The sequence below is a fragment of the Pleurodeles waltl genome, chromosome 11, assembly GCF_031143425.1.
Source record: "Pleurodeles waltl isolate 20211129_DDA chromosome 11, aPleWal1.hap1.20221129, whole genome shotgun sequence".
Classification (NCBI taxonomy): Eukaryota; Metazoa; Chordata; class Amphibia; order Caudata; family Salamandridae; genus Pleurodeles; species Pleurodeles waltl.
Window position 1 is genome coordinate 250676494 of NC_090450.1, and position 26540 is coordinate 250703033.

Consider the following 26540-nt stretch of genomic DNA (forward strand, 5'->3'; position numbering starts at 1 on the left):
TAGGAATGCTAACTCAAGGATAGCAAAGGGAAAAATCCCCTCTTAGTGCACCCCAAAAATAGGGGTGCACCTCTAAAGCTCACATATGACTAAGGGCCATGTGTGTACTGTACTGCAATTAAAAAAAAACTTTTGTAACTGCATCTGGTTAAAATCAACTTCAAGTTGAAGGTAATTGCATCTCCTAAATGCCCAAGTCGCATTCAGAAAATGCATGGTACACCAGAATAGGAATCCCAAATAGGAAAACCCTATTTACAATTTCCCATTCTGGGAATTGCAATGTGTGATTCCTTAAAGGGCTTTGTACATAGGAAAAGCCCAATTTGCATTTCTTAATGGCCTGAAATTGCGATTCGGACCATTAAGAAATACAAACAGGCAAAGTACATCTGGCCCTATGACACAACTCTATTCCACTCTACAACATTCCACTACGCTTCACACTACTCTCCTTTATGCCTATAACTTAACATGCTGAATAGCAGCCTCACTGGTGTACAAAACGGCTAAAACACATTGGCAAACACATTAACTCTCGCTTAGGCGAGAACTACTGTCTTAGCTTTTTCTTGTTTTGTTAATTGGTACCCTTTCTTGCCCTCATCTGCTAGAAGGGGATGAGCAGTAGACTCAGTCAAGCAAAGTGGTGGAGGACCATGCAGTCAAGGAAGTGGGACACAATCCAGATGCAAGGAAGGTATTGGCTCTGGAGCCCACCTCCAATGGTGCTGGCCATCTTATTTTCACTCGCTTAATATTTGTGTTTTGTTCTCATGTGCTCATGTACTATGTGTTTATTTAAGTTTAATGTCACCATATTATTTTCATTTATTGGCCTCTTTAATTTCTTTACTTCACACACACACTTGCTGCTCTTTATATTGACAGGGTGTGATGCCGCTAGGAAGTAGACATCAGATTAATGACTAAATACTCATTAGTAATGATATCAAATGGGAGGTCGATTGTTGACAAATTAGATTATGCAATTGGTTAAAATGGGTAGTATTCAATTTTATGCATTGTATTGAAAATGTCACTTCTTTTGCAAAGTATCTGCTAGTTACCCTAAGAAGAAAATTCCTATTTCAAATATGCTTCTCATTTAGAAGAGTGGGTTATTAGATCCTAGTTTCTTTTAGGGAAATGTAGGCTTCCTTTAGAAAGTACACACTTACGTGTAGGTGCACCCACCTGGAATGGCAGCTCCTTCAACCAGTTCGATCAACCATACAAATAGCCTTTGGGTTTGGAACGTTTCGGTTGGCGGCGTTTTGCTCTTGTGCATTTTTAAGACGCTCTAGGAGCCGGATCACAGAAACAGTTTTGTGTCAGTAGTATCTTCATATTTGCCTGATACGTAAAAATCATTGTGGTGGCTGGGCTGTAATTGTCAGTGTTAACATGCTGCCACCAACATTTGCATTTATCAGCTGTAAATTGCGTATTGTCCGGGCCAGAATGGCCATTTAAAATCTACTGTGCATTTCCCCGGAAGGCTGAAGGCACTGGAGGCCGATTTTCGAAGGTCTCCCTTAATTACCATCTATAGATCATAAATCCATCATTATGGTGGCATCGCAGCGTCCGTCATGTTATGTAGTAATTTTGATAGTGCTATGAGAATAAGTAAAATTTACATAAACATTAAAATACAGTGGATAGGATAGTTTTACTGCCAATAAATCCATATATCTCCGACATTAAACTGTTTACGCCAGAACGTAATTTAGGGGGTCGCCAGGGGACGAAGCTGCGACCCTGGCACTGCCTTTGCGACCCCTGCATGGCCTCAGAGATAGCAAAATCAGTGCCAGGAACACATAGGCAGCGCGTGCTAAGAATGGAGTTCAATTAGCTGGAATATGGCCATTCCTGGCAGCTGAGCTGAGTAATAATGCTTTTAAATGTATGTTGTGTGCGTGCCTGCGGGTGAGTGTGTGTTTAAGTGAGCGACCGTGTGTGTGAAAGTAAAGGTCAAATGGCATATGATGTCATATCCGCTACCCCTAGCATTTCGGTGAATTGATGTTCATATGGCCACAGGATTCTTCACGTTTACACTATTTGAAGTCTTACAGTGTACCCCGTTGCAAGGGCCACCTTCGCACGTGATCTGGAGAATCCTTTGAGATTCCGGCTCTGAACATTTTCATGGTGGATGTTAAAGAGAAGAGAATGTATGTTTCCTGCGAGAATGTGTGAGGGCTTTTGGGATGCTGTGGAATATCAAAATGCACTGATGTGAAACGACTTTCACAGGAAGTACCAATTATAAGAACAGCGATCCGCATAAAGGGGTTTATTTGAAGCTAGTACACATCAGCGAGTCGAGAAAACTAAATCAAAGCCCAGCGGCAAAGTGACGGATTGTGACACTTCCATGAGATCTTAATTAGGAGTCCACAAATTAACAACCACACACATCTGGAAGGATCAAAACATCTTGTGTGATACTGCTACTGCACTGCACTTACAGACGTATTTATAGTATAGAACGCTTCTTCCTGACATCACATTAAAAAGAAATCCTGATAAGAAATGCCAGAAAAAAACAGCATTACATCAAAGACCTAATCACCTATATCAGCAATTCTTTACCTTTCAACTTCTGAGGACCACCACTTAATGATTAGTAGAATTAGGGGACCCCCACCGGGTTATTACTAGAAAAAAGGGTGTCTGGCTTAAGCAATTTCAATGATTTGGACCACAAAACAATACACAAAAATACAGAAACAAGCATCCATCAAACATATGCACAAACAATGAAATATTTCATTTGATTAACAAACAAATTTAAAATGTATTTTTAAAGGGAAAGTTGGAGCTTTTCTAAATTCAGTTGAGGACACCCATTGTCCATACTATATTCTGTTTGATGCACTTGAGTGAGCACCTCATTATTCCACATCATATGCCTTCTATAAAAGATCTTCAAGTGGCTGCCACTAAACACCAGACGAACAGTCACTCAAGCACTCATCACAAGCATCTCAAGGAGTTTTACTTGCTCCCTATTTACAAGCACGGCCTATTCAAATTTCTCAAGCTCACATACAAAGACTTACACAAGACTGGATCAGCATACCTAAACAGCCGCGTATACTTTCACACCTCGCTCTGCCTCACACTAACTTGCACAAACCCTGGTATTCACAAAGGCAGAGCAGGAGGTCGCTCATTCTCCTACAACGCACCCAAAACAAGGAACAACCTCCCTCAATACACAGAGCCTCTTCCTCACTTCTTGAGTTCCGGAAGAAGCTGAGGACCTGGCTCTTTGAATAATTCAGCAGAGACTACACACTTACAAACCTGCTCAAGCGCTTCATGGGTGATAAGTGCACCATACACACAGTCATAACAAAACATAAAACTTGCACTGCTCCCACAAATCACATTGAGGATAGCAGCTTAATTTTTATTCTCCAGTTTCAAATTCCTGCACACCTACAGAATGTTTTAACATTTTCCAATTTGCTGTATTAATTATATACAGCTTATTAATCTAAATATTATTGAATTTTCTAATCATTTGCGGCCCCCTGAATAGGCGCCGTGGACCTCTCGTGGTCCCAAAGCCATAGGTTAAGAATTGCAGATGTAGATTATCTTATATAAAAACTGCTATCTTTTAATAATACTTTCTTATTCAGAGGTGTTCATAGCAAGAAAGGCCCATCTATGCCATATTTTCAAGATATACACATAAACTAAACACACAGAAAAATAATCTGAATGGAATTAGTTTACATAGCCCTTAGAAACTTGTTCTAAGGCCTCATTTATGATTTTAAACCAGTTCAAAACAGTGGTTTTAGGGCAGCATAAAGACTGCAGAATATTCTGCATGAGACTAAAGACTGCAGGGGCAGTGTGTTAGGTTTGCAGGGAACATTCAAGTGGCACTTAATTTGTAGATAAACCGCCAGGGGTCCATAGTTCTCCTTTGGAGCCTGCCGCCTGCACTAGCGAATGCAAGGCTTACTGGATATTAAGGCCACATAGTTTTGATTCCATCCTATTATTAATTCTTCCACCACCTTACACTTCCTATCTCTGTATCTCACTCTTGCTGGTTATTTTCCATTTGCTTTCTCACCTGTGACTCCTCTCCCATTGTGTTTTTCTCCCTATTTTGCCTTCCCCTTTTCCACTCTGGTTAAAATCACAGTCCCAATAATGAAATCTGGTGCCAATCTCCTACAACCACCTGCGGAAATTCATTGCAGTGGTCTAGTCTCCACGCTTAGTCCAATGACCTCTCTGTAATTTGTCTGAATGCTCATCAGTTAGGCTGAACTTTCCCAGAAAGATGCACAATCTAAGTGACACATAAAAAAAAAAAAAAATCTAAGCTTAACAGCCTGTACCTCTTTCATTGAAACTGTTTTGGAGCGCTCTTTGAAACTGTTCCTCTTCGCTAAGCCCTCCCGTATATGCAGAGTAGTCCCTTGGTTGGCTCTCACTAGCATGCTGGTTTCCATGGCTTCTATATCCAGAATATCCTGGAAGAACATGATGCAAAATATTATCTTTCATAAATACAAATTGCCAAAAAAAGAAAGTGACAATTTTGGCATGCACACAGTAGAACAATTGACAACGCTAAGAATATATGATACAAATGCAATTGCCACATTGTTTTGGAAAAGCGTGCATTCCCAGAGCATAGTAGAAGAAATATTCAATGGCATGCAATGCAAATTCGTTGAACAAATAATTTATTTTAAGGATATTCACACAGCATGCATATGCATCTCCAACATCGGTCGGGACACCTAAATCATATCCAAAAATGTCAGAGGCAGGTGGTGTGAAAAAAGAACTGTGTAAAATAGTGTCAGAAATACCAAAGAGCCAGATGTATCATGCATTTTGGTATGTATGAAGCCCAATTTGCGAATCAACAACTTGTTACTGAATCGGCAATTGGAATTGCGACTACATACCGATTCGGTATTAGGAAGGGGCGTGTCAAGGGCATCCCTTCCTATTACCGAATCGCAGAAATATGTAGGAATGTTTTGTGACCGAAATGCGGTCGCAAAACATTTGCATTTTACCAACTACTTCAAGTAGGTGGTAATCCATTCGCAAACGGGAAGGGGTCCCCAAGGGACCCCCTTCCCCTTTGTGAATGCATGAAAAAAACATTTTTAAGAGCACCCTTGGGACCTCTGCCTACTCTTAAAAAAAGAAAAGAAAACTTTGCATTTTTCTTTTTTAAACACATCCCGTTTTCCTTTAACTAAAACAGGCTGCATTAAAAAAAAAAGATATTGCTTTATTTAAAGGCAATCACAGACATGGTGGTCTGCTGAGCTCAGCAGGCCACCATCCCTGTGATTATAGCCATTCACAATTGCAAACTACCTCATGAATATTAATGAGGTAGGTCGATTTGCGAACTGTTGGGATTCTCTAAATGAAACCCCTGGATTTTCATACATTCAAATAGCAATTACCTAATTGTGATTCGCATGAAAATCGCAATTAGGTAATCGCTATTAGGAAAAATGATACATCTGGCCCAAAGTTCCCTAAGCAGAGACTAGCATAGTATGTGTGTAGCGTACCGTAAAAAATACATTTGGTTTAAAATTAGGCTAGCACATTCGTTGTATATGAATGCAAAGCGCTTACTCAGACACACACAAAAACACACACACACAACATGACATGCAACCCTTACACGTGAATACTGTAAATCACTCATGGATACTCCCAACTTCTCCACTTGTCACTTGCATCCATTTTGTTTGTTCTGTCCTCCACTGATGGGATTCGAGTCCCATCAAGTTAGTTCTATTTATGTACTTGTTTTTATGGCTTTGGCTCGTGACTAGCAGCCGCTTTGCAGTGTTATTAAGATATCAGTTAGTGCAAGTGTGACTAAGAAAGTCCTGGGTATTCTGAATTTAGTCTTCTGGGTGGTAGGACTGTACGGCAGGCTCTCCCCAGTGGGACATAGTCATTTAAGATGCAATTGAACAGCGGACTAAATATATATCTAAAGAGAGAAATCTACAGTTTTTGTTGAAGGACGTAAAGACTAGCTGATTCCTCAGGTACGGAGGAAATATTTGAAGGTACGGGAAATCCTCAACAACAGGTATGTGCTCTTCCTGCACAATGCAAGAGAAAATAGAGCTAGGAGTAACCCCTTAACATGTGGTGTGCAGAGCAGGGTTAAGACTATCTGGCGTCCCTGTCTTTGGATTGGCCCCTGGAGCACCACCTCAAAGACACCAAGGAGGTTTCACTCTTCTATGTTTTCTATAAGCATGATACATCCATGCTAGAGACATGCAAAACACAAAATTCTGACCTAAACTGCCTTCGATGCATGGACACATATTCCAGACATGACTGAACACACCTTACTTTTAGTCACTGTTTCTGAGCTGTATGGAGTTCAAACTGTTTCTGGGCTGTGTGGAGTTTAATCTGCAATCTGATGGCCAATTCTGTCTAACCACTCTGCATCACCTTGAGCAGGAGAGCGGTCCGTAAAGTGGAAACAATCTACTTGGGGAGTCTGGCCTATCACTCTAAAAAAAACACGTCCCCCTTCTTTCTTAGTAAAAAAGTACATGGGCAGACAAGGGCGAATTATGATTTTTGAAGGTGGTCCACTTTTTCATTGGACATAACTTCTCAATAAAGCGGAACTAACAGGACTAGAGATCTCCCAGTACATTTAGCACTGTCAGTATATTAATACCATGAAAGATTGCAAAGGCTTTATGACATGAAGGAAGTTGCCTTAGCAACATATATACAGTACATCATCAAATAAAATAGGTAAATGTTTACCATGACTGCTGTAGAATGTCCGTTGTGCAGAACGTCCATCGTACATAAGAATGCCTACCGAGAATAAAAGAAAGACTGACTTAGAAAAACAATCATGGGTCATAAAATATAATCTGTCTTCATTTCACTTTCTTTTTTGTCAAAGTTAAAGTACTGACACATTTAAAATATAAGGAAATGATTACCTAAATTGTGGCACGCATACACTTTTACTGTTAGGGTGTTTGACTACTTTAACAAAATGAATGTTAGATAGTTCAAGCACATGTACAGCTTTGGTCTCATTCTGCACCATACAAACTACATTATTTATTGTTAGCATATTCTGGATTTTGTATTGGTGCAAAATCAGCATCAATATCTCATTGCAGCATGAAGACATAATGAAAAATGTGTAGATATCTTTTTTGTTTTTTTACAAACAAAACTGCTCAGTATTTTGTTGTATTCTCAAATGGACAAACATAAATCCCAGAACATTAACCAAGGAAATGTTGTCCTGAATACATGGCTGATCCTAGGGAATGTAGTCTGAACAATCAATTACACGTTATTAGTGCATATCACAAAACTGTAGCAGTGTTCATCACACAGAATCATATTCCTAGCAAGGCCTATTCCGAATCTGTGTTCCCCAAGTCTTGTGAGGGTGAGGTTTCCATGGTTTTGATCAGGGATCCACACTCTAGACACCAGGGAATTTGGGTGCAGCTTGGCTGGCACCCAGGAATCATATCAGCTCTTAACCCTTCTGAAAACTAGAGGCACAATGGAATCTCTGGTGATTTGGCATGAATACACGACTCCCAGTACATTTCGAAACCAGAATTGCTGGTAATGTGTTTGTTTGGATTAAGAAAAATACAATGTCTATCTTTTCTTTGATGCAAAACTCCAGAATTTTCGGCCAGGGTAAAAGTCAGCCATCCTTTGTTCCCACACTTCTGATAAAAACAGTACCCCGCGGATGAGGTTGGGCCGGTTGATCAGGACGACCCAATTAGACTTTTTAGGGACTGCTTTTATTAGCAGATCTGTAGGAACACGGAGCGCTGGCAGTTTTGCTGTTCTCCACACATTCTGGAACTTTCCATTACTGAAATGTGAGGAAATATTTTTAAAGCAATATTTGCCCTTGCAGGGAATTTTGGGTAAGAAAAAGTGGTGGTACCCTTACAAGTCACCCCACCCCGGGTTCCTGCTGCTGTTTAGAGTTCCGAAATGTCTGTAATTGATAGCCTTCCCTAGTTGCGGGATGACTCCAGGCCTAAATGTGTCCGTCTGAGCCTCAGCGAGGAGGCGGACCTGTTTGTTTTTTTCTTTCTTATCATAAGAAAAAATATCAAACATCAACTGGCACATCAATGGGCGCAGACACATGCATGTCTGTGCTCCAGCGAGGTGCCTAGGTGAACTCTGCATTTATTCTGAGGCGGAGGAAAAATTCAAACATTGTCCACCTCCTTCTTGGGGCACAGATGTGTGTGCGTGTGTCTACACCCCACTGAGGAGTGAGGGGTGATTTGATTTTTTTCTCAGACTAAAAAAACATTCAAATAGCTTCTGAACTCTTCGCTAGGGTGCAAATGTGTGTGTGTGTGGTCTCCACCCCAGCATGGAGCCAGGAGATCTTTGGGTTTATTTTAAGTCTAAGAAAAAATCCAAACAATGGACTCCTCAGTGGGATACAGACTTGTGTGTCTCTGTGTACCAGACAGGTTGACTTTATTCTTAGGCTAAGAAAAAATTCAAACAGTGCCCAGGCTCCTCAATGGAGCACAGTCATATCTGCACCACAGCAAGGAGCCATGCATGGTTTGGATTTTATCTGAGGCTAAGAAAGAAAATCCAAACATTGTCCATGCTCCTCACTGGCCCACACATCTTTGCATGTATGTACCCAAGTAAGGAGCTGAAGCCAAAAGAACAGATGATAGACATAATGCTCAACAATGCAAACATTCCTCCCCAGTCACAAAGATCTGGGTTTAAGCCATCATTTTTTTGCCCACCATGCCACCCAGTTTGGACCCAGCCATATGCAAATCAGTCTTGACCCTGTTCCCCATGGGAACAGTCCAGCCCGCACTGCCAAGTCAGGTCCTCCCTGGACTGGAAACAAGCATCCTGGGACTGGTTTTGGGGTATCACCCTTCATTATCCAGGCTAGCTGGAATCCCGTGGTGCAGGGAGCATGGGACCCACATCTGGGCATACCCTTACCACAAGTAAGGAGCAAGGCACTGTACGCACTTTTTCTGAGACAAAGAAAAAAAATTCAAACAGCTGCCATACTCCTTAGTGGTACACAGATGGGTGTCCATGTCTCCTCATTAGGGCCAAGATGTGTGTGTGTTTGCGCCCCAGTGAGAAATCAAGCAGAGTTTGGCTGGTTTCTGAGGCTAAGAAAAACCCATATTGTACCCAAGCTCCTCACTGGAGCACAGTCATGTGTGTCTGCTCCCCAGTGGGAAGCCAATTATAGTTTGGATTTTTTTCTGAGGCTACTTAAAAATGCAGACAGTGTCCGGTTCTCTTGCTGGTCCACAAACATGTGTGTGTGTGTGCCTGAGAAAGGTGTCAGACAATGTTTGACTCTAGAAAAATCCAAATAAAACATGTCTCCTTGCTGGGGAATACAAACGCAATTCCTTCCTCACTTGGACAGAGAAGCACTGGGACATCAAGGAGCTGTCTGATAGTCTATCGGGATGTGGGGAATCACTGGAGAGGGATTAAGAACAAATCTACTCCATCCCCTCCTGACTGTCATCTCCTTGGCCATTTCTGTAGTTTGGGGATTAGGGGTGGAAGGATGGCTAGTGAGAGGAGCTAAGTCCCACCAAGATAAAAAAGGATCACGAGCTGGTGGGAATTGCTAAGGAGGAGATGAGGACAGGAATAGCTGCCCTTAGCACCTCCCTTAGCTCCACCTACCAGCTTGATCCTTGGCCCTGGGAGGAGCCAGGGAATCCCTCACCGGCCTATTCAAAATGTTTGAAATCTCGCTAGTAACTTCACACTTCTATTAATGAGGAAGCCCAGAAGTGGGCATGAGGCTATCTTGTTAGGGACTCGGCCAGTGTTCAGAAACGCTCTGGCACTCGCAAACTCCTACCTCGAGGCCAAGAAGAAGTGTGCGGCCATGAGGGGGAACGGGCAAAAAAGTGGCTGCCAGGGGTGGAGAGGGCCTTTAGGGCAGTTGGCTGCCTTACAGTATATACATATACAGGTTCAAGAGAAATCCCTTGATGGCTAAGGGGTTAGGCTTCATAATGGGGCAATGGAAGATCTGCAGGCTTACACCAAAGTAACACCAGGAACCCCATTCATTTAAATTAAAATAAACGAAAAAATCTACTGGAAATTTGACACCAGCTAGGTATTGGATCAGATCGGGTAAAGTTAAATTACAGAGTAAGCACAGACTTTCAAATCAAATGTTTGCCTGGAAAGACAGAATTTAGCTCCAGTAAAGCTGTGGCACATTCAGATCTTGAACATTAATTTTGTGGAAAGGAAGCTTATTTAAGAAAGCTGCTGGTTGCTCTCTTTCTAATCCGAAGCTTTCAATAGCAGCTAGCTATCCCTTAAAAAAGGGAAGTAATTGTCTCTCTCCACAAAAGGTCTTTCACGCCGGGCTCAATTACAAGGGATCAGTGAGCATTCCATGAATAGGATGATGTTCCAGACAACCCCAGACTAGTGTTTACCAGCCCCTGTACTGCCAGATGACACTACAAAGCCACCAGGAAGAGCTGGGGCACAAATACACATGACAGTGCACTTGCCAACATCTGGTATCTGTAACTGCCCAGCCACTCCCCTTCCCGACCCAGGGCACCCAATAATTCTCTGTCAATCACATTTATGAAGAGTACCAGTAAGTAATTGAGTAATTTACTGTTGGTGTAACATCTTGGTACTGGAATAAGGCACTCGTCGAGCAACTCCTAAGCAACACTGAATTAAAAATATGTGACCCCACAGGGAACACACAGATGTGTGAAATAAATGCATTAATGCCCTGAGATATCTTTCAGGCCCTTCACTTTAGACACTGAAATGCTACCCATGAAAACAGCAATAGAAAAAGTGTAAGGGATGAAAGTAGAGGTGTAGTAGCATAAAATTGTCTTGGCCTGATTATCTTAGACAAAAGCATGCACACTGCACTACTGGAGACCATTTATAAAGTATGGATCTGACATGCACTGTTGGCTTAGACGTAACGTTATAACAAATAGAATATACTGAGGGGCATCATAAGGGCGCACCGAGCCCAGCAAAAACTATTCACAGTCATCTGGCCAAATAATAGAATAGTGGACAAGGGTCCCAGATAGTTGGCAATGCACCTTGTAATGGCTGAATGAGTACTGTATTGGACACTGAAATCATGCTTTTTGAGTTATGGGAATGCTGTAAATATCAGCAAACACCACCACTTATGACGTACGATCCCTGCTACCTGGTAGGGTAACATTCAAAGGTTGTGTACTAATAAAATCATATTGTGAAAGTTTTCTGTTGGTACATAATAGTTTTCATTTTGTTGCATACATGCTACATGTTTATAATTTAAAATAATGTTTATGATTGTTCATCTTCAGGAACGCTAATTGAAACGCTGCTACGGAATCAAATCATATGTACAGTCCATGCAACATTGTTCCCCGTCACCTAATGAAAGTCTCATACTGTGGTTATATGGTGAGGAGTATGACGAAAACAATTCTCACATTCTAGAGCTGTACAGTTTATAAGCCCCATCAAGTGTTAAGTCACTTAAGGAGGTCTTTTTTCCATCCAACGAGGCAGCATAAAAAATCAGAGGGTTGTTGGACAGCCAGGATCTAACCCTTTCTGGATCACTAGACAGAGAAAAGGACTGAAAAGTGATGTAATTCGGCACAGAAGAACTGATAAAGATCAAATACCAAAACCATCAGCTGAATCATAGTGAAGTCTGAACAACCAACTCTTTGATTTTTAATAAAATCTTTCACAAACCACAGTGACAAGGGTTCACTCATTGCAGGGTACTTTTTCCTTCTGTTTCCCTTTGGAGCCCAGTTGTTAAATTTGTCTGTCCCCACAATCCCAGCTAGCTCCCATCTTTTCCAATTTGCTGCTGAAATTGGATTTAATCTAATGCATGTTTCATCAAATTGGGTGGTGGGAGGGGGTGGGGCAAAACCATTCAAGAAGGTGTTGTCATCTTTAGGAAAGCTGTACTTGGAGTGTAGTAGATAACGTTCACTATCTCAAAAACAATAGTGTAGAATCCCTACATGATCATAGTTACCCCGCAACAACACCCCTCTATAGTTTTTAAAAGATCTCTCACCCACAGATTATCTTTTGCATGCTTAATAATCAAGTCCCCCTTTTTAGTATGACAGTACATCTGGATGGGTTTGACCTTCCTGAGGGAAACATTAAGTAGTATAAGAAACACAACAGATATATTAAGTCATGGTTGTGCCTGGAAAGATTAATGTGTGCATAATGTAACAAGAGGACACAGGAAGCTGATCACTACTCCAGCCTCACAAGGTCGTCTAAGATATAGATGTGTTTCTCCTCATATGTTAGTTGGCCTTCATCAGGGCCGAAAAGAGTCCTACTAATTTTATATGGATCCAGTTATGATTCACGATTTGTAATGATAATGAATCAGCATGCATGCACCTGCAGATACATAAATCTCTGCTAATCAGGTATGAATCCCAGGACCGTCTTCTTAATGCCCATAAGGGATGAGGGTGAGCCAACCTTGTAGTGAAAATTACTTCAATGATAATGGCTTCTTGTGCACATGTCACATAAGCCCTGCGAAATAGAAAAATGCCTCCATCCTTGCATGTATGATATTTAAGACCACTGGACAATGATAATGAAGACAGTGGGAGAACTAGAGAAGTAGTCACCTACTGTGTTGAACATTTTTAGCCTCACAAGAGAAACACCCAACAGTGTATTAAGAGTTGAGCTAGTGGACAGACATGTTATTCTGAGATTGTTGATAAATGCCTGTGAGCAATTGATTTTAACTAGGATTGTGTGAATGAATGGATTGAGGGTTGTAGGGTTTCTTCTTTTTCTCAATACATTTTTTGATTTTGTATGTTGGTCTTTGACAATGTACTTTTCGATAGTGTGTCTTAACAATAATCATTGATAAAAAACTGTAGATTTTCTGGATTCATGTTTGATACCGGAGTATGTATTTAAAACAAGACTGGCTCTAGGGCGGTGCAACTGGCAGAGCTGCACTTGGCGCTGATTTGGGGTGGGCACTGTGTTTAGAAATATAACTTATCCATTTAAAATCACCCACTGCAGAGTTCCTTGTATGTTGCCCAGTTTTCGGGCAACAATCAAAATGTAAAGAATACTCTGGTGATTAATGTTCTTTCTGAAGAGAGTTACGTTTTGTCTAGGTATTTCTGACTTATCCTGAAGGAGCACAGAGGGTTTATATGCCTTCTGTAAGGAACGTGTACCATTAAGATCTGAGTTTATAGGTAATAGGGGGAGAAGGCATCAAAAAAGATTTTTGCCCCAGACACAACCAGCGCTAAAGCTGGCCCTGATTTAAAAGATAATGAATTGTGAAAAACTAGAATCAATACATATATCGACTGTTAATAATTATAAATTTTTGCGTTAGGCTGCATAATTGTACGTAAGTTTAGAATTAACACAGGTTGAGAGGGAGTGTCATTTATTTTGGAGTCTGCTCCAGGATTCTCACCACCATTTTCAAATGTAGATAGGCTCACATTTTCTGGGGTAAGGGCCATAGCGCATTCAATCCCCACCACACAGTATAGCCTACCACCAACTTACTACAATGCAGTGGAAGGAATTATATTTAGTAGGGTAAATGTGCTAAAGGTGCAACAACAGCAAGTCCTCCTGAGCCTAAATAAACTGCCCTGAAATGGTGCTAGATAAGGTTTACTTGGCAGCATAGTCAGAACTCAGGGTGAGATCGAGCCATGAGGAGATACCAAAAGCTTAGCCAGGACTTTTATTCATAGGGGTCTCATGTTGTAGAAAGCAGATGATTAAGGCAGGGGTGACACATGGAACACTACACTCAGAACTATTCACATAGATTATACAACAAACATACACTTCTCTAACCATACATACGTCTGCCTGTAAACTAAATAATCGTTGCATGTGTGTGCTATGCAAACAGCTGACAACACAAAGGATTTCTCAGTGCTAGATGATATCTTCCAGTGATGAAGACTGCCATTGTATGTGGGTTTACCTTCTTCACAATTTGTGTACCATAATGTTAAGATACACACACCACCTGATTGTTGAAGTGTGGAAATGTCAGGAGTACGCTACTAGTGGAATTATGGTATCTGTCATGTGTCTGTCAATGTGGAATGTTACACTATTTATTCTTCCCACATTTACCTGACTACAATAATGCTGGCAAATACATATATGCTTTTCCTATGGCAGAGGAAAGCTTCGACACTGTACTCACCTGTAGCGAATGGGAACTTCAATTGAGGTATGACGGGCCGGGTGGCACCCATGGAAATCTACCAATCTCAGACAATTCTGAAAAGAAGGGAGTCGGGGGTGTACCTCACATAGATCCACACACATTTTCTTACACAGATTGCACTGCAAATGTCAAACTGGGGCTAAAAAGCACAGATTTTCCTCATATTTCTTTGATGAAAAATTTCAGATTCGGCTGGGAGCCACAAAATTCCTACCATCCAGAGTTTCCTCAAATTTCTCTACGAAAACCGTACCATACATTTGCAGGTTGACTTACTGCCTGAGATAAGAACAGACCAATCCAGTGATTATGCAAAGACCACATTGGTAGCGCACTGACTTCATATGGTCACAGTTTTAATCCATTCCCTAGATGGGTGATAGGCTGAACCGCACACTTGGTTTACTGCTTTTATCGGGACAAGTGTGGCAATACTGTGTGGGTAAGAATTTTGTGGCTCACAGCAGGTTTTGGAACTTGCCCTCACAGAAATGTGAGGCTAATCTATGATTTTAGCCAAGGTTTGATGTTTGCAGGAAACACATCGTAGGATCCATGTAAGTCACTACACTCTGGATTCCCTCGGGTATCAAGTTTTCAGAAATGTCTGAAGTTGGTAGGATTCCTTGATTGACGTCTGGGTCTGGACCCAAACACCATAGTTATCTACATCATGAGACTGGGTGAATTTGAAAGAAATCCTTAATGTTTACCTGTGTTTTGGGACCTTTTCTGTCACACGTGGTAGGCCCAGCCTCACTAGTGGGGTACCAGTTTTAACAGGAGAAATCTTGGGAATGCTGGTTGGTAGGAATTGTGTGGATCCCGGGAACTTCACCTCACAGAAGTGTGATGAAAATCTGTAATTTTAGCCAAAGATTTGAGTTTGCAGGGCATTCTGGGGTAAAAAAACAACTTAGTAAGGTTCATGCAAATCACACCATTCTGGAATCTCTTGGGTGTCTAGTTTTCACAACATTCTGGGATTGGTTGGATACTGTCAGTTCTAGCAAAGTTGGACTCAAATATCCACAGCTACCTACATCATCTGAACGGATGAAATTGAAAGGAAAAATCTTGTCCTTTCCTTGTTCCATTTTGGGGAGTTTCCTGTCATGTGTGATAAGCTCAGCCACACAGGCAGGGTACGGGTTTTATCAGGAAAATTATGGGAACACAGAGTAGTAGAACACTTGTTAGCATGCATCAATAACATTTCTCTCAATTTTTGGCTTCCTAATGTAAGCCAGAGTGCAAGAAATAACCCATTATGCAAAATGCTCTCTGAATCACATTATTATGGGTAACCCCAAATTCAGAATTGTACAAATAACCACAATTACTAAACTCATTAATTTAGCCACATTAAAAAATTTTAGAGGTTTCCTTGAAAAACATTTTTTATTCATTAGATTTCACCATAAAAAAATGATTTATGAATGGTACACCATAAAAACCATTATAGGCTGCGGCTCACTTGATGGCTCTGGGCATCACTTTTTTTGTGACAACGAACAAACACTCTATATTCTTGAAGCCAGGAAAGCCTGTCCGATGTAACAGTATATTACTTTTGTAAATATGTATCAGGTCACAACATTACGGAAGAAAATGCAGTGAGCTATTTCTGTTCCTATTTTTGGTTTACATTATTTTTTATTTCAACAACTAGTTTTGGGGGTTTTATACATGTTCCCACCACAAACTAAAAGTAGTTAGATACCACAAAAATAGGCAAATTCAAATACCACTTAGAATATTGAAAGCTGGGAAAAGGGTAATCTTATTGTAGGAAACCATTTGTACGTGCCATTTCTATGAAAAACATGCACATTTTTGCACAACACTTATTCCTGTAATACCAAAGAAAAATCAACATCTTCCTACATCTTGACGCTTTGTTTGGTTTTGTGAAGGAGAATCCACAAATTATGAGTCGCTTTAGGATTTCCAATACGTGGAATAAAATGGTTGCAAATTTGGCCTGGCATTTGTGAAACAAAAGTTTATGAAGGCCTGAACGTATACTGCCCTAAGCATAAAAAAGGGCTGAACAGTGAAGGGAAGGTCTCAGAACTTAATGGGATTAAAGTCTGAATGAGATATCCCCCCTTATCACAGAGAGGTGTCAGAAAGTGAATCCAACTTTATGCATCTAACCAAAAATTTCTTCTAGCCTTTACTCTTAGGGTTGATTAGTTCTGTCTAGTTCTTCACCTGATGGCTGCATTTTCATCCCTTTTCTGCAATGGACATGCCCTGCTAATCAAAGTGCACTGCATGAACATTCAGTGTTAGATGCTTGGCTTACACCTCCCCAATATATACCACTATCCACTCTCTGAGCTACAAAAAACTAAAGTAACACATGCTCACCTTTGAAGTCTGTAAATACAAAATATCCATAATCCCATGATCTGCACTGGCAGATTAGTCCCAGTTCTTTAAATAATTACATATTGATGGTTTGCACATTGTTCTAATGTTCAGCAAAAACACCTCAACAAAACGATTCTGCAATTTCTAATGAGCCCAATGTCTCATTGTCTGAATCACTGGAATATATCTTAGATAGCACGCTAGGACACAGCAAACTGGTGATACCAAAGTTGACAAATATGTTGCATTACTCGAGGAGAATTAAATTGGTGGCTCAATAACAAAACATCACATGTACTGGTTAATGGTTGTATTTTTAATTTCGTTCTGTCCATTTGGCAGAGGATGAACTGCATGGGTAAAAAAGTGATTTTCAATAAAAGACTTACCACACTCTAGACCTGTCATACACATTCAGTTTGTATGCCAACAAAGGTAACACTGATAGCTTTCCTATAGAAGCATGTGTGCTCATTTCAACAATGAAAGTAATCAAGACAAAGCAATTTAATGCAGAACTTTAGATAATAAATCAACTATCATCACAACCATGTTACTGTGTTACAATAGTGAATTATCTGAAAAAAGATCTAAGATTGTGCATAACATGCTTCTGTTGAAGTCGACAGTGTCATCACCGATCTGCTATGTGAAAGGAGAAAGCGACTAGCTTTTTTTTAAATCTTGTAGGCTTGGCGTCAACATCACTTTTTTCAATGGAAGGACTCTCTGTAGGTTATGGATTATATTAAATGTTAAATACAACAAATTCATTGAAAATAGTTCATGCTGCTAGTGACAGATGTCCTGAAATCAATAGTTTACTTTTTCTATCTACTTTGTCACAAGTTAAAACATTTATCATTTATATTCTTTACCATGATGAATTATAAAGAGGGAATTTAGAACTTGTGAGTGAACAGCCATAAATTTGCAGTTCACATGCTCCACCCATCTCATGGTCCCCTTACCTCATTTAGAGGTGGAGAAGGGGAAACCCTGGATTTCCACCAGCAAAGTGTCTGGACTCCACCAGTGAAAATCCTTAATGGGGGCAGCCTGTCAGCCATAGGGCCCGAAGACAAGATGGTGTCTTCGGAACTTCATGCGTGTCACTTCCTGTTTGCCAGTATATAAGCACAGTTGGTCTTCTGTTCCTTGCGTTGCAAACACTTCCGTTCTGGTGGTCCTCCTCGCTCCTATATACGGTGATTTTTTGGACTTCTCCTGTTTTTTCTTGTCTGCAGTTTTTGCTGTTTCTAGTTCATATTAAGCTTCTCTTTTTTCTTACCTCTTTTTCAGGAGTTCCTTGCTTCCAAGGTTTTTGCCAGGATTGGGTTTTTTACTCTGGGACTCCTTCTGGAGGTCACTGTCTGCCTGGTGTTACTCTATCAGCAGCACCGTGGCTTCTAGAAAGGGTCGCCCTTACCTTGGTCAGTCCAGAACCAGCAAGAGACCAGGTAGTGCCTCGAGATTGACAGACTATCGCGGTAAGAAGCATTCAGATCGTGACCCTCTCTGCTCTGACAAGGGCAGAGAGACTGTCACTAGATTTCGGGGCTGAGGATGACTGGTTCCTAATAGATGTGGACGGCTGCTATCTCCAACCTCCAGACCTACTCGCCCGCATTCACATCTCTTAAATTCTCAATATGTTGATAATCATGTTTACATGTTCTTGCATGTAACCTGCATCTTATCAACAGTAATGAGAAGAAACTTGCATTTATACTGAGACAAAGAACAAAAGACAAGAAGGGACCAGTGAAGGAGGATGTAGATATAAAAAATGATGGTGTAATAATATGAGCCCCATTAGAACTCGATCAACTGGGCAAGCTAGTAAAGGAAGCAGTACATTGTTGATGAATAGAGCCCAGGATTAAAAGAGGAGGTGTGTTTCCAGTACAGACAAGAAATTGCTGATGTAGAGGATTGCCTAAAGACAGTTAAGTGCTGGGAGACCTGTAAACATAGGCTCAGTAAGAAGGTACTGCAGATAAGTTATGAGCAGCACTAATAACCACCAAATGGATGTAACTGAGTGCTAGAAGGAGCAGGGCCAGCAATCAGCACAGCATCTCTGTCAAGTGCATGAAGGATCAACTGTGAAGCGATTAAGTTCAAGAGAGGTGTCAAATAACCATAAAAGTGCTAGGAGTGCACGGTGATCAAGGCTGTTTAGAAACACATTATGACAATTAAAAGGATAGTGTGGTGCTGAAGAGAAGCAAAAGCAGCATGAAAAAGCAAAAGTGTCATATAGATGTTATGGCCATTATACTTTCAAACAAAAATACAACACTGTGTGCAATTGTTATGGTGATGATAATATATACTGCGTACCTCCAACTGCTTCCATGATCGTCTTTAGAGGTCCTTGGGTATAAAGCAGTCCAATAAGAATGCCTGACAGATGCCCTACAAAGGAGGTCCTAGGAAGAACAGAGAACTTTATGTGAGAACCTTTATAGTTTCTGATTATATAAATCTCTAAGTACAATTCCCTAAGGCTTCGCCATCTTTCTATCAACATGCATGCACAGAGGGCTCTGCTATTGTTAACTGATTATCTAAGTGTTTCAATCATTACCCCATATCTATGCACCCGACACAATGTGTTCTGAGACTACTCGAGTGTGGTTTGCAGAGCTTCAAGCAAAACAATAATACTTATACTTATTCCACCAATAACAACAGCACCAACAATAACAATAACGAACAAATACCAATTATTCTGTGAAATCTAGATAGTTTCTCCTTAAACTATGTTTGACTTGAGCAGAATGTATATTTCTTGAAAAACGTTCAGTTCTCGATTTTTTTTCAATTGGCCTTGACTTACATTAGGCCATAATTTTTTTTTAGATCAGGTACAATTTTAAACAGCTATACAATATACTTATAGATGGCATAGGAATACTGGCATTTAGAGAAAGAGGGTTAGCAATAAAAAGGTGAGATATTTGATCTTTTTCTGATACTCTACCACCATTACTCCACATTACTCAAGTTTTCACCTCTGATTCATGATTTCAAAGAGCCAAATATTACACCAACTTTCATGCCTCTGTCTCTGCTCCCACACTAGCCTCTTCACCACACACCCAATCAAAAATATGTTCAAGCCCTCTGCATACTCAGGCAAATGAATGACGGAAAGATACCTCAAGAACTGATATAAAAAATTACCATCTGTGCACTAAAGACATTCACATGGAAGGGAGGGAAGAAATAGCACAGGGTGCAACAGTATTGTTATTGAAAACATATAAGTATTGAAAAATATATTGGCCAAAATCCAAAATCCAAACCATAAAAACTAACCAAAACAAAATGGCAACTGCTTTACATTCACAGATTTTAGGCTTAGATGCTTAAATAGATGAATGTAGATTTCAAACGGAGGAACTAGAATAATGTGTGTTGGACCTGGCCCTTTTTGCAGGGTCAACCCCAAACTGTTTGCCTCCTTCCTCCTAATTTTTCTGACCTGTTTTCGTTGACTTAAGGACTCTGGGCACTTTACCACTGCTAACCAGTGCTAAGGTGCATATGCTCTCTGTGTAAATTGTATTGTGTAATTGGCTTTCCATGACTGGCATGTTTGATTTACTAGTAAGTCCCTAGTAAAGTGCACTGGGTGCCCAGGGCCTGTAAATCAAATACTACTAGTGGACTTGCAGCACTTGTTGTGCCACCCACATAAGTAGTCCTGCAAACATGTTTCAGACCTGCCACTGCAGTGTATTTGTATGGAGCCTTGCACTACCAATTCGACCTGGCAAGTGTACCCACTTGCCAGCCCCAAATCCTTCCCTTTTTATACATGTAAGGAACCCCTACGGTAGGCCCTAGGTAGCCCCATGGGTAGGGTCCAGTGTATGTTAAACAGTGAAATACTGCTAAATTTGGTTTTCACTGTCGCAAGGCCTATCTCTCTCATAGGTTAACATGGGGGTTGGCTTTAAATAACTTTAAAGTGCAGATTACCTTTGGGAGCAGATCGAAATTTGAAGTTTGGTGTCTCTGACCTCACAATTTAAAAAAACATATTTTGGTAAAGTTGGTTTTTAAATTGTCAGTTTGAAAATGTCACTTTTAGAAAGTGGGCATTTTCTTGCTTAAACCATTCTGTGACTGTTTGTGGATTCCCTGTCTGGGTCAGTTTGACAGTTGGGATGTTTGTGAATCCCCTCTAGACAGTCAGACAAAAGGTGCTGGGGTATAGCCTGCATAGCCTGACGAGGCAGCTGTGCCAGATGGGAGGGAGGAGTGGTCACTTACACCTGAATGGGCTGGGCCTGCCCTCTCACAATGCAGTCTCCAACCCCCTGGTGTGTGTCTGGGGCCTGGCCTGGGCAAGGCAGGATTTTGTGAACAACAGAGACTTTCCTTTGAAGTTTGCCTACTTCAAAGGCAGAAAGGAATATAAGTAGTGGACCCAAAACCCCATACTTTATATTTTTTCAAGATCACTTTTGGATTCAAGAGGAACCTCTGCCAAGTAGAAGAGCTGAAGAGCTTAGGAGAACTGCTGCCCGTGCCTGTGATTGTGGTTTGTTGGGCTATTGCTGCTTCTGTCTGAAAGGGGACAAAGACTGGACTTTGTTGTGCATTCCTGCTGAAAAGGATCTCCAAGGGCTTGAAATAGGCTTGCCTCCTGTTTTGAAATCTCACGGCTATCAAAGACTTCCTCTGCCAGTATCTGGACTCTTTGCTGAGACTCCTGTCCTGCCAAGTGGTATCCTATCCAGTCCGTGGGCCATTAAAAGGTGAAGTTGGCAGAACAAGAGCTGAAATCCACACACACACACTGCTGTGAGGGAAATGTTTGACACACCATCTGCAATGCGGCTGATAAACGATGTGCCACCGGCTTCGCAGCTGAACTCGATACTCCACCTGCATCGCAGCTGGGAGATTGACGCATCACGGCTGGAGAAACGTCGTGCAACACCAACTTGAGGCTGCTGATAATGACGCAAACCCCATGGAGCGTGGTTTTCTAACACCGTCCAACCGGATTTCTCAAGCATCGTCCCTGGGCGTCAATGTTATCCTGACCCAGCGTGGATCCAAGGTGCCCCGTCTGGAAATCAAGGCATCGCTCTCTTGCAAGGGAGAAAAACGATACATCGCCGACCCGACTGGAGAAGAAATGATGCACGGCCTGACTTGCGAGTAAGGAATCGACACATCGCTGACCTTTCCATGCGACTCTATTTTTTATGCAAACCAGGTACGTTGTGTAACATCAACGTTTCCATTTTTTTCAATGGAGTAAGACTCTTATTCTTTTGAAAATTCATATCTTGACTTGTGCATTTTGGATTTTTGTTGTTTTAGTCTTGCTTGATTTGAATAAATATTACCTATTTTTCTAAACTGGTGTGGTGTCCATTTTGTAGTGTTTTCACTGTATTACTGTGTGTGTTGGTACAAATACTTTACACATTGCTTCTGAGTTAAGCCTGCCTGCTTGTGTCTAGCTACCAAGGGGGTGAGTGGGGGTTAACCAGGTGTGTTTCTCCTTTGCCCTGACTAGACTGAAGGTCCCTGCTTGGACCGAGTGCAAAATGACTGCCAACCAGAGACCCCATTTCTAAAAATGTGTCTGATTTGGAAGACCTACGGGTAAAATATGAAAACTGGATATACAGATCCAATATCAGGTTTTTGATTAATCCAGAACAAAAAGAGTGCAGTTTATCAAACCAATTTTTACTATATGCAGTCTTTACTTTACACTTGGCTTCATTGTTTATTACTGCATACCTTCAGTAGTTCTCAATTTTTGTAACGTTATCAGCCAATAGGTAAAGAGCTCTGTCACCGCTTGCGTCTACTTTGCTTTACGCCAGGATACGTATATAAAATACATACATTGTTGAACATTAAGGACAACATTAATGCAAATAAAAGGTGGCTACATTACATATTAACTACAGGTTGAACATATGGTACTCACACAAATAAAAAGAAACAATCAAAAGTCATGTTGTTATTTTCATAATGTGAAAAGAGTATGTCCGGTGTACATAAAGAAGGAACTAAAAATCCAACTTCCTTCAGGGTGTATGCCATTTAGTTAATCAAATATAGTTTTTTGGACTGCAAAGTACAATCTCTTATTTTGTGTAAAAAATATTTAAATTAGACAAATACATTTGTCACCATTTTCATTTCAAAAGAAGAACAGCAGACATATTGAAGGTATGTTTATCTAACAAATGTTTTAAATGTTATAATTATAAAACAAACTGCATTATCAAGTAATGCATTCGTATATACATACCCAAATACAAACCTACTAGTACAAGCACAGCATAAAATAAAAATAACCGCACATCCACCATTAAAACATAACACCACACACAGGTATGTACACACACAGATTGATTTACATGCCACATCATGTACTTTTAAAACACCCCGACCATTGTTTTTAATGAATAGGGGCTAGTGGGCACATAGATGGGCTAAAGGTGATGGATGGTGGAGGATACCGATACACATACTTTGCTGAAAGCACTTAGGAATACATAAATAGGTTGTTAGAGTTCGATAGGGGCATTCAAAGAGATAGCAGGGCTGGTGCAGGGGCCACACAAGGACCGCAGGGTAATTGAGGCACAGATTAGGGGTATTCTGTGACTGCAAAGGGGGCACAGGACATTGAATTGACTGCAGTGGATCTGTGGGCACATAGGCATGCAGGAAAAACAAATAGAAAAAAACAAATATATTTTGTAAAGGAAAGACTAGGGTACAATTGTCGATAGCACGGGTGGTGCGAGTGCCAAAGAGGGATTGTTGAGTTTATGGGAGCACTTATAAAGGCTACTGTATGAACTTTAAGGAGGCAGGGGCATCTAGTGGAGAATCATGGAATGTGAAGGGCACAAACACATAAAAGACAGTAAGTAACAACACAAATAGGTTGCAAGGTAGCTACAATCCATGTACTCGCCAATATGTAGCACGAGTAAAACAAAAGGCAAACAGAAACAATCCAGAACTTCTAAACATTCAAATACCTTAAGGCAAGGTGTCAAAGTTATGTACACATTTTGAACTGTACTACATTCAAATTCTAAGCTGTATTTCATTTTAGTGCCAGCTTATAGCAACAAATAGTACTACATGAGGTTTTTCACAAAACTGTACTTTGAAGTTTATCTTTTTCCCCAAGGATTACTCTATCATTACATTCACATGAAACATAATATGATATAATAAATGACAAGATCTGAGGAGGACGAGCATATATGGGAAACATCGCTAAATTGTAAATACTAATATTTAAAAAATGTGTGTTTATATCAATAACATGTTTTTTCAACAGAAATAAAGATAGTCATAACAAAGTTGGGTAAGCGACAGAATAAATATTTGACAATTAAAAATAACATGACAATTAATTAAAATGTTCAAGGTGTATATAAAAGACATTAATTTTAAATTATTTTTTTAAAACAAAAGAACTTACTTTAAAAGCTAAAGTTGCAAGGGAGTTAAGGCTTCTTAATATATCAATTGTGCCTTCACCATTCAAACAAGTTAAGAAATAACAAGTTAGAGTGCTACCTTCATCTTGGGACCCACCGTGCTACGTCAAACTTAACTTCCACCTCCAACATATATTCTTTGGAAGAAAAGCATATATCAACACACCGCTTTCAGATGTGCATTCACCCACCATATACTCACAACACGGCCTAGATAATACAGACTTCCATACACCATCAAACACAACCACACAACCAAGCTTATATGCACTGACAACCACCAGTATACTACCACACACTGTATCCAGGCACAGCAACATATGTCCTTAGACCCACCTACCATCCTGCACCCATACAGGAGCCATGGTTTGCCCACACATCTTCCTTTTTATATCTAACCATCCATAATTGTACATGCTCAAAACAACCACAATACATCAACACATTGATCATCATATGCTGGTTGTATGTCAGAATATCTTTACCAAAAATATTGCTTGGTAGAGGTATTGTGTTTTAAATTTCCTTTAGAAAAATGTCGCAAATGACGTATATTTTCTAATATTAACCTTAATGGGAGGCTATTTCTCACTTAAGACCATTATGACGCAAAGGTCTTGCTGACTGATATTTTGGTTATGGTACTCTGGCACCATACTCCTAACCCAACATCCTAACCAACATACACCTACACAACCAAGATTTAACAATGGAATACACAGTCACTACAAGGACTAAATCAAACAATTATACATTATTTTCCACACTTACAGACGTAAGGAATCATTTTCTTAAAAACATCACATATTAAACTTAGCTGCTTCACACATCGAGTGCAAATTCTTATCTCCTCACTCATCTATTAATAAGGAATTTTTGTATTTTTTTAGATCGATTGTGGTTCAACCTACCTTGCTGTGCCCTGGAATACTGATAAACCCTTTACATGTGGCGTAAACTTTTAGGAGGTCATTGTCACTGGAGAGAATTATATCTCAAGTCTTAAAAATTAAACTGATCGTTACAACTGATCTGCCCGTGAAATAGCAGCTTGTTCACCAATATCGGGCTGTTACACATTAAAAAAAAAAAAAACATTGTAAGGATTTCTATTTGTAGTATGAAAACCAGTCACTACATAATGCAACAATGAAATACATCAGTCTGGAAAGAACAGTAACTTTCTCTTCGCAGTACAGATAGTAGGATATTTGAAATAAAATTCCTAAAGTAAAATCTTTGTGGCTGTTGTTGAGCATTCTGCTAATAGCACGTCCAAAGTCCCGTAATGACGTGGTTTACCAACATGTTCCCCTTTTCTCTAACTTCAAATTTCCATGGCTGTTGTTGGGATACTGTCGGTAAGGCTGCTGCCATTTCCATCAAACTTTTTAAGCTTCTCTCCCACCCCCTTTGTTTCACAGTGGAGGGTGTTAGCGCATCTGACCTTAATAAGTAAACTTACAAAGGGACGCGAATAGGTCGATGAACCTTTTGATTCGCAATTAAGATGTTCTTACCATAGCTCTAGTACATAACCAATAACCAGTACACAATATCAATAATCAACAACAATCAATAACAGTAATAATCAATAGAGTCAATAATTGTCATGCACCATGACCTTTCAGTCATAATCTCACCTTTTAGTAAAAGTTAGAATATTTATTTCCCTATATTAACAATGCTAAGGTCATGTAGATTAATCTAAAAAATCAAATGAAAGACAAAAAGAACTAATACTGGCTGTCCAAAGCGGCGGAAGAAAAGTAATGTAATCAAAGCTTGAAATACGACCCATTCTAAGGCTGTAGTGCAAATTAATAACAAAGTCAACTGCGACAAAGTGATTACATACATTTGAGTTCAGCAGAGAAATTCATCATGCATTTTCCCCTATCAGCACAATTTCATTAGTAAGAATCCTTAACTAACACCAGATTAGCATCAGCATGTTGGGCTTCATGCAAAACAATTTAGTAACACCCTATTTGGAAAAATATTTAACTATGGCTCTATCAAAACAGTGCAGTTGGTAACTAGAAAGGAAAAGCAAATGGACATAATAATAAACAGTCTAATTCATAATACCTATCCTCAGTGTGGATCAGCAAGCAGAGTCAGTCTTCGTCCTCAGGACTTCAGTTGATCAGCAAGGCATCAGGATTTAGCATCAAAGTTCAGAAAAAGCAAAGTCTTTAAGCATTAAAGTTATGCACGTCTCTTAGTAGGACACACAAGAAAATATTGACCTTTCGGCCAGCAAGAAAATGGGCAAAGAATCT

General features: G+C 40.2%; 1 protein-coding gene across 8 annotated transcripts in view; it reads right to left on the reverse strand.

Annotated features, from left to right (window-relative positions):
• RHBDD1 (rhomboid domain containing 1) overlaps positions 1–26540 on the reverse strand; it is a 301363-nt gene that overhangs the window by 99713 nt on the left and 175110 nt on the right. For all 8 annotated transcript variants that reach the window (XM_069213514.1, XM_069213507.1, XM_069213508.1 and 5 more), the window contains 3 exons: positions 19091–19179; positions 6826–6879; positions 4380–4514 (listed from right to left, as the gene is read on the reverse strand). In XM_069213514.1, coding sequence (XP_069069615.1) covers positions 4380–4514; positions 6826–6879; positions 19091–19179 — 278 coding nt within the window. The remainder of the gene's footprint in view (positions 1–4379; positions 4515–6825; positions 6880–19090; positions 19180–26540) is intronic.